This window comes from Mastomys coucha, unplaced genomic scaffold, assembly GCF_008632895.1.
Source record: "Mastomys coucha isolate ucsf_1 unplaced genomic scaffold, UCSF_Mcou_1 pScaffold1, whole genome shotgun sequence".
In the NCBI taxonomy this organism is placed as follows: domain Eukaryota; kingdom Metazoa; phylum Chordata; class Mammalia; order Rodentia; family Muridae; genus Mastomys; species Mastomys coucha.
The window spans coordinates 33,105,751-33,115,552 of NW_022196891.1; the positions used below are offsets into that span (position 1 = coordinate 33,105,751).

The window sequence follows — 9,802 nt, forward strand, 5'->3', positions numbered from 1 at the left end:
TTTCCTGTAGTTCTTTAAGGGATTTTTGTGTTTCCTCTTGAAGGACTTCTAGCTGTTTACCTGTGTTCCCCTGTATTTCTTTGAGGGTGCTATTTATGTCTTTCTTACAGTTCTATATCATCATCATGATAAGTGATTTTAGATCTGAATCTGGTGTGATGGTGTGTCCAGGACTTGCTATGGTGGGAGAATTGGGTTCTGATGATGGCAAGTGACCTTGGTTTGTGTTGTTTATTTTCTTACGCTTGCCCCCCCCCCAATCTGGTTAACTCAAGTGCTACCTGCCCTTGCTAAATCTGACTGGAGCCTGTCCTTCCTTTGATCCTGGTTGTGTCAGAACTCCTCAGAGTCAAGCTGTCTCTGTAATCCTGTGATTCTGGGATCCTGTGATCCTGGGCTTGTTAGAGCACCTGGGAGTAGAGCTTCCTCTGGGTGTTTTGGGACTGGCTGCAGAGTTTGCGTCCAAGGTCTGCTCAGGTACCGGCCGGCCCAGACAGACCGGAAGCAACTGAGCCACTAGGCTGGTGGAGTTCCTGTGTGTCTGGGTCCAGCTGGTCCCAGTTACTCCCAGTATTGGGACCAGGGTTAGGTCTTCCTCACCTCTGATCCTGGGCGTGTTGGAGTGCCTGGGAGTGGAGCTTCCTCTGGGTATTGTGGGACCAGAAGGAACCTGAAGCACTGGGCTGGCAGAGTTCCTGTGTGCCTGGCCCAGCTGGTCCCAGTTACTCCCTGTGTTAGGACAGATGTTATGTCCTCCTCACGTCTAATACTGGGTGTGTTGTAAGGTTTCCTGACTCTGTTCTGGTTTTCTTGTTCTATGCCTATATCTTAGATTGTTTCAGTTCTTGAACTACATATCCACGGGAACAAGTGTTACAAGTAACAAAAGGCATAAAATGAGAAGCAAGCTTTCTTTTGTTTTGAGACAGGGTCTCTGTAGGTGGTCCTGCCTATCTCAGAACTCAGAGATCTGCCTGCCTCTGCCTCCCAAGTGCTGGGACTAAAGGCATGCACCCCCATAACTAACAGTGAGCCTTCTTTAAGATCCAACACACCTGGCAGTGAGCCTTCTTTACCATTTGGTTCTCCCTTTGAGTTTTATAATAGTTAAAAAATTATACACATTCACATAGGTACACATATTTGTATATCAGTATCTGTAAAAATGAGACCACATCACACCTACTGTTCTACGCCTTGCTTTATTAAATATATCTCAGATGTCTTTTCTCATCAGTATGTGTAATTGGTACCATTTAGTAACTGTTCTTAGTAGAGAGCTCTTACTCTGTGGCCAGGCTCTTCAGTATTTTCACTAACTTACCTGGCTTGTCCTATTTAAACTGCTACAAGATGATATGTTGTATGACTGTACTATGAGTTAACAAATCCTCTATTGATTGTCTCCTCTCTAATGTCTTATTATTAAAGAATGCTGCAGTAACTGTCGATTACTTATCTTTTTGTGAGTGTCACTATACAGTAAGTTCCTCTGGCCCTGAGCATGGTGGTCAAACCAGTAGTCGCGGCTACAGGAAAGAAGAATCAGAAGGATTGTTTGAACCTACAACTTTATGGATAGCCTGAGCAACATGGCAAGACCCTATGTTTAAAAAAAAAAAACCAAAACCAGTGGAACTGCTAAGTCAAAGATAGTTTAGTAGAAATCTCTGTGTGTCTAGTTTCTATTTTCAATGGTAGAAAATTCCTGAGAAAAGAAATTTGATACTACATATCATCAACTTCAGCTACCTTAGAATTCAGAAAATATTGGAGGTTGTTTTCATTTTCTACTGGGCATCAAACCCAAGGCTGTGTGCATGCTGGACAGGCACTGACCTACTAAGCCACATCGTTTCCCTTTTTTAAATTTTGAGATTATGTCTTTCCAGGTTGAACATGCTAACCTCAAACTTGTGGTGCCTCAGTGTCCCAAGTCTTTGGGATTATAGGTGCCAGTGCCCACTGCCTGCTACAGCTCTTTCATCATCATAAATCACCAATGGCTACAGGTCACTGTACAACTCACTCTCTCGTTGCTGCTGTTGTTTTGGGTTATTTTTGTTTGTTTTGTTTTTTCAAGACAGGGTTTCCCTGTGTAGCCCTGGCTGTCCTGGAACTCACTTTGTAGACCAGGCTGGCCTCAAACTCAGAGATCTGCCTGTCTCTGTCTCTTGAATGCTGGGATTAAAGGAATGTGCCACCACCGCTGGCTGTAACTCACTCATTTAAAGTGAATTCAAACAATTAAGTGTTTTAATATATTCATATAATTGTACAAACACAACTACAGTCAGTTTTAGGAAATGTTTACCACCCTAAAAAAGATGGCCCGTATCATCAGCAGTCATTCCCCGTCTAGATCAAAGACAAACCCCCTCCTTCGTGTAACCGTGAGACCACTTGAATTCTGTTTCCCCTCTTCCCTGTAACTATTCACACTCCGCTTTCCCTCATCCACATAACCGCTCACACTCTGCTTTCCCTCATCCACATAACCGCTCACACTCCGCTTTCCCTCATCCACATAACCGCTCACACTCTGCTTTCTGCCTCTGTAGATTCGGCTCTTGTGGTCATTTTGAATAAAAAAAAATCATGTTGTGTATGGCCTTATTAATTAATATTACTCATTTACTCATTAATATTTACTCATTTTATAGCATGTATATTTCTATTTCATTTAATTCCTTTATTGTCTAAAATATTTATGGCATTCCACCTATTCACTAATTGTATGTTTTACTTTTTGGCTACTGTTAATATCAGTGGCCCTACAGTGAATACTCATATATAGATTCTTCTGACCACACATTTTTATTCCTGGCGGCTAGTACCTAGGATCAGAATAATTCATTTCCACAGTTAACTCTATTTATCATTTTCAGGACCTGCCAGACTGTATCTTTTACATTTTCTTCAGCAATATATGAAGTCCAGTCTCTCTTCATTTTCCAGCTGTCGTTATTCTCAGAGTGACTGACTGACTGTGAAGTCAAGGTTTCTTGAGTCCGTATATTCCAATGCTGACCCTAATCTCTCGGCATAGCTGAGGATAGCCTTGAACTTCAAGCTCTTTTGCTGCAGTTACAGGAACACACTGCTGCGCTTGCTTTACACCCTGCTGGGGATCCAGCCCAGGCCCCCTCCGTGCCAGGCAAGCACTCAGCTACAGTCCAAGGCAGCCCCTTGACTCTGGCCTCCCTTAGTAAGAAGGAATGGTATTCTGTTCTGGCTTTGGTCTGCCTTTCCTTGGTGGTGAATGGGGCCTCAGGAACAGCCTTTCGTGTACTTCCTGGTGTGTGTGTCCTCTTTGGTAAGGGTTGCAGCCTTTGCCAGTTTTTAAATTAGATTGTCTTTATTATTAAGCCTTAAATATTTGTATGTGTATTCTAGAAGAATGTATTTTATCAAATACATGACTTGTGCATAGTTTCTCTTCTTTCCTGAGTTGCAGCTATTTTTATACTAATTATTTTATTGGAACAATCCAGCGATATAATTCAGCAGATCAGATAAAGGTAAAAGCTGAAACAAACCACGGCATTTGCTTCCTCACTTGCTGCCTCACTCCCTAGAGGCCGTCAGACATTGTACTTTTTTAAAGAGTTTGTCTTTTACAACCTTAAAACTCCCTTAGGGACCATCCGCTCACTTCACTATTTTCTTCCTTTTTTTTTTTTTTTTATGACAGGGTCTTTCTGTGTGTGTGTCCTGGAACTTCCTATGTAGACCAGCTGGCCTCAAACTCACAGAGATCCACCCACCTCTGCCTTCTGAGTGCTAGGATTAAAAGTATGCCACCACACCTGGCTCACTTAAATATTTCTAAGTTTAGACTTTTGATTTTACATTTCCATTGATGAGCAGAAGTTAGCCTTGGCTCTGTTCCTGTTCTTCTGAAAACTTTCTCAGAATATTTTCATTTTGTATTTAGAAACAAGTAGAGTTGGTGCTTGCTATGGGTTTCCATATTTGAATTACAAATTTATGTGCATTTAATTCTGTCAAACTGAGAACTCTGTAAAATGGCTTATATCTAACATTTCAAAGTACAGAGGCTAGAACTAACAGTGCTCTTATGCTGTTTTATTAAAAATAAGATAGCAAAAAATGCATATGTTGGCATCAGCCCTCCAATTGATCTCACTAATATACTAATATATTCAACACACAATCCAGTGAACACCATTAGGATTTCACACACATACACACACACACATGCATGCACACTCACGCACACACACATATGCATACACACTATGTACACACACATACATGCTGACAAAAGAAAAAAGGAAAGAAACCTTATCTGAGTAAATGTTAAGCTGTATAAATAACCTCTAATGATGATTTTCATTTCTCTTGGAAATGTCTTTTTGTGTTTGTTTGTTTTTCCAGGTTGGCAGAGTTGGGAGACTTGGTCAAAATGGAACTGCAATCACATTCATCAATAACAACTCTAAAAGACTCTTCTGGGATGTTGCCAAAAGAGTGAAGCCCACAGGATCCATTCTCCCACCACAACTATTAAATTCTCCTTACCTTCATGAGCAGAAGAGAAAGGAACAGCAGAAAGACAGACAGACACAGAGCAGCCTGGTCACGGGGGCCAACCTCATGGACATTATTAGGAAACACGAAAAGAGCAGTTCACAGAAATGACCTGGTCTGCCACTTCCCACCGGCTTATTTTGCATTATCATCAAAATTTCTAATAAGTACTGTATGACTGAGTCAATAAACTTGGACGAGGAACAGAAGAATCTTTAAGATCTTTTTAAATTTAATAAAATTTATACAGCAATACCGTATTTATTTCAGGTCCCAATCCTTGTATTTTAAAAACAAAATCAGAAGGTGAATTGCTAACTGAGCTACAGTTTGTCTCCTTGGGCCATCACTTTCCATTGTTTAAGTAGGCAGTTCCCAGAGCTGAACTGTAGAGGCAGGGTCTCACTCTGTCCAGTGGCTCCTTGCTCCCCCCACTCCCCACCCCACCCCTACACCGTCCCAGCAGCACATCCACACCAGAGTTATTGTTGAGTGCTTAGGAGGAAAGTGAATGGTTGCAATCGTGAAAAATGCTCCAGGCATGTTGAGAAGCAGCACAAAATGTTTAGCCTTGTTCCGGAACAGTTCCACTTTCAAAGATGTGAGCCTCTGAGGGCCGTTGTCATTTAAAACTACACAAGGAAGCTAGACGAAACTTCTGTACATCTGTACTTATGTTTCATTAAAAACTGGTACATTTATTAGGGAAATTTAGTAGTAGTCAGACAAATGTTGCCGCTTAGCTTGAGAGCCAAGGCGTCTTTCCTGAGGCTAGGGAGAGGTCACGAATAAGCTTGCATGTCTATAAGCCTATGATTGGAAGGGAACAAGAAGGCCAAGTGCTATAGCAAAATGCACTCACTGTAAGGCTGAACTCAAGGCACTGCACAGAAAATGGACTAGGTGCTGCTCGTTTCTGGACAGTGGACAGTTGTTTGATTGCTTTAAACTAGATTCAAAGTTGTTTCATAAGTGAAAATGGGGTAGCCAATAAAAAGCTGGCTTTACGCATCAACCATTCCAGGAGACTCAGGTGTAGTGGCTCATTCATGTCTGTGATCCCAGCACTTAGCAGCCATGGGCAGGAGGATGACCACCAGTTTGAGGCCAACTTGGCCTACAAAGTGAGACTCTTGAAAACCAAAGAAAGAAACGGGAAATGATGAGGATATTTACACAATAAATAAATACCACAAAGTGGTAATGCAACCTCACTGGTCATCTAAGTTCAGTTGGCTTCTGTCCCACTGCTGCACTCAAAATGGCCTCTCAACTGCCTGCTGACCTCATAGAACCATGTCCTGCTCCTATCGCTTTAAGATTAATACTTTATTGTGTTGGGTTTGCAGGACTCAGGTGAGTGGTGGAGTAGAGGGGGAGAAAAAACTCACGGCCCTTGGTGAGAACTGAGCTGTCTGCTTGCACCCCCTCAGGGAGGGCCCCACTGTTGGTTCATTTCCCCTTCACCTCCTCTCACTGTGAGACCTTCCTGCTCCGCTCCAAATATCCAATGTTGGCAGCATCTGTTTCCTATTCTTCCACATCTTCTGCTCCAGTTTTAACTACACCATCTGGAGGTGGCGCACTGCTGCAGTTCTTTGAGAGACCAGAACATTAAACTGGCCAGTGTTGCTAGTACATTCTCCAATCAAAGATAGACTTTTAATTAAATTTGTTCTTTGACAGTTACACACACACACACACACACACACACACACACACACACACACACAAAGATGATAGGATGCTTTCTATTTACTCTCCCCCTCACCCCTTGCCAAGCCCCTTTCTGCCTCCTCGTCTCCTCCCCACATTCCCTTTTAGTTTGTGGCCCACTGAGCTGTGAGATCTTAGGTTTGAAAATTCCCACTGTAGCTCACCAGTGGGACACAGCTGAAAACAAAACTCCCCCCGCACCCCCCCACACACACACACAGACACTTCTTCCAGAAACCATCAGTAGCCAGGGCAGGGCAGAGCAGATATTTTTAAAGTTACCACCTATTATCATTATTCCATGGAAGAAAGACCACACCAAGCAAAACAAGAAGGAAGTGTGTACAGGGCCACATCTTGGTAAGAAACGACCGCAATGTACTATATTATAAACATTTCAATAGTTCTGTAAAAGTATTGTACAGTTCAAACTATGAATTAGCTGAAGTAACTAAAATATATACAGTGGCTTCTTTTCTAGTAATTACATGGCAGAGGTGTTGAGTTGATTTCTTGGGGTTTTTTGTTTTGTTTTGTTTTTGCAGAATTGAAGCAAACATCTTAATTTCCATAGCCAACATCTTAATTACTTGTAAGGAGCCTGCAGACTTTGAATTACTCAAGTGCCCAGTTTATAAGATACTTTTAATGTCCTCCTGCGGGACAGTGGTGGAGCACACTTTTAATCCTAGCGCTTGGGAGGCAGAGGCAGGCAGATTTCTGAGTTCAAGGCCAGCCTAGTCTACAGAGTGAGTTCCAGGACAGCCAGGGCTACACAGAGAAACCCTGTCTCGAAAAAACAAACAAACAAACAAACAAACAAAACCCCAAAACTTTTAGTATACTCCTTTTAGAATTTCTAATACTAAGCACATTCTATAAATCAGAATTTTTTTCAGAAAGTCAAAGAGTGTGTCTGATTATGGTTTTATAACATCTTACAGAGAACACTACCACATACCTCACCTACAGCCCTATCAACATAATTTAAGAAATTAAGCCAAACTTCCTAACTCACGCTCTGACGAGGCCTCACTGTTTTCTGGTGGTGGGTGAGTGCTGCTAGGTTACTCTCTGCTCTAGGATTCATACTAGAAACTTACACCCCATTTCTATTTTCCATAGACAACACAGAATTCCCTCTGTTAACATGGGTATGGTGCCTGAGGGGACAAGTCACCCGAGGTGACTGTCCTGGCAGCTTGAAGTAAACTGACTCCACACAGATAGGACTCTTTGTCGTCTCCCTGCCTTGCTCACAATGACCCCGGAGGCCCAAGGTCTACAGTGTGAAAAACAGCCAAAGGTAGTTAAGTAAACATACTTCTCTGATTCAGTCGCTGGTGCCAGGAGTTATTTTATAATATGCAGGATTTGTGGGATTATTAGACCAGATTACAAGGAGGACGTGAGACCAAAGTGACCTTTGAAATGAATTCTGAATTTACAAAAGGTTCACCTATCTTATTTTTCTCTTTGCATCTCAGGAAAAAGAGAACTTGGTAAAGCTGCTTGTGGGTAATTAGGTTCCAATTATAGAGCTTTGCCACTCTTTTTCAATTAGCATAAATTAACTGCTATCCCCATCCTGAGCTTGCTTTAATGGTCCTCAGAGGTCTTTCCAAATCTCTATTTTCTATGGTTCGTACTTTCCAATTCCTATTTCCATATCTCAAACTTACTTCAGAATTCTTGGGGTATAAAATATAGATGAAAGAGATCAGCCAAGAAGGGCTCCTCCCGGCTGCTAGTTGCTGGCTATAGAGAAGGGTGTTGAATTTGGGGTGCATTGGACATATTTGAAACTTTTATAGTGCCTGGGTGCCCCTTACCTGAAGGGTTTTCAATTGTTTTGGATTTTGAATATTTACACATACATAATGCTGTCTTGAGGGTGAGACCCAAGTTGAAATACCAATTCATTTGCGTCTCACTCATACCTCGAATGGTTTGAGGTAGTTTTGTACATTTTCAGACTTCTCTGTTGACTGAGAATCATCACGTGAAGTCAGGTATGGAACTGTCCATTTATGACATCATGTCAGGTTAAAAGTTTCAAAGCAGCTGGGCAGTGGTGGCGCACACCTTTAATCCCAGCACTTGGGAGGTAGAGGCAGGTGGATTTCTGTGTTCCAGGCCAGCCTGGTCTACAGAGTGAGTTCCAGGACCAGCCAGGGCTACACAGAGAAACCCTGTCTCGAAAAACCAAAAAAAAAAAAAAAAAGGAAAAAAAAGTTTCAAAGAATTTCAGAATTTGGATTTTCAGACAAGGGTTGCTCACTTTGTGTGCACTATTTACAATCCTGTCTGCTTACTTGAGCCCTGACTATTTATCGTCAATGTATCCCTTTAACTTTGGGGCTCAAATTCAGCATCCCTGAAGCCAGATTCAGCATCTTCCTTACATGAAGTCCAGTTCTCTTTCTGACTTCCCCATTGCTGGCGGTGCTACCACTCCCTCGGCCGTGCTCAAGCCATGACGTCATCACTGAATAACCTCCCTGTAATCTCCATATCAACTGAGTCACCACGTCCTGTCCAGTTTGTTTTCAAAATGCTGCACTTTGATGTTGCTGCTGAAGCCCTGGACCCCAGCTCCCAACGAACCGATCCTAGCAATGTGTTTGAACTGGTCATCCTACTAGTCCAATATCTTTCCAACCAGAGCAGGACAGTTCCAGAGATTTATTCTAACTCATTCTCTGGAGTTTCCTTGCTCAGAATCCTTTAGCTTCTCCCTTGTTGACAGCATCAAGCCGGAGCTCCCCTGGCTGCTGTCCGAACCCCTCCTTTATCCAAGTCCACCCTCTTTCTACCCACTGCTTCCTAGCTCCATCTGCCACGGCTGACTGTATGTTCCAACAGTCCTGAACACCACCACTCAGAGATCAGGCAGTTCATCAGAACTTCCGAGAACATAATAGGAATAATTAACTGCTGGCAATGAGAACCGATGTATCACTGATGAGCTCTCTCAAAACTAAGCGAAGTGAAGAATCTGCTCACAGAAGACCTGTTTTAATTACAGAGGAAATGTTGCATGCCCCTCTTCCATGTTGGAATCCAGGGATATTTACCTTGGGATTATAGAAGCCCCTAAATGCTGGGTGGGAACCGAGAACTGGTAGCAGAGTGAGTTCTGAAACTGGAGAAGCACGTTACAACTGTCAGTCCCACCATGATGGATGAGTTAGGCAATAAGGCGCACCTACAATGAGCTTAATTAAAGAACTCTGAGTAAAGGAAGCTAGGTCATGTATAAGCCTTACAATGTTCAGAGACTTTACACAATCAGGGTCATTTGTCACTTCATTAATGCACAAGTATATAATAGGCAGAAAACTATGAAGTAGAAATAATGTCTTTTTAAAGAAAGATTTATTTATTTATTGTATGTATATGAATACACCGTAGCTGTACAGATGGTTGTGAGCCTTCATGTGATTGTTGGGAATTGAATTTAGGACCTCTGCTTGCTCCGGCCCAAAGATTTACTTATTATTATAAATAACTACACTGTAGTAGTGAGCCA

At 42.3% G+C, this 9,802-nt stretch overlaps 1 protein-coding gene across 2 annotated transcripts in view; it reads left to right on the forward strand.

Moving 5' to 3' along the window:
* Ddx59 (DEAD-box helicase 59) overlaps nucleotides 1-4,814 on the forward strand; it is a 28,033-nt gene extending 23,219 nt beyond the window's left edge. For both annotated transcript variants that reach the window (XM_031384048.1, XM_031384051.1), the window contains exon 8: nucleotides 4,402-4,814. In XM_031384048.1, coding sequence (XP_031239908.1) covers nucleotides 4,402-4,665 — 264 coding nt within the window. In that variant the 3' untranslated portion in view covers nucleotides 4,666-4,814. The remainder of the gene's footprint in view (nucleotides 1-4,401) is intronic.
* The last annotated feature ends 4,988 nt before the right edge of the window (nucleotides 4,815-9,802 follow it).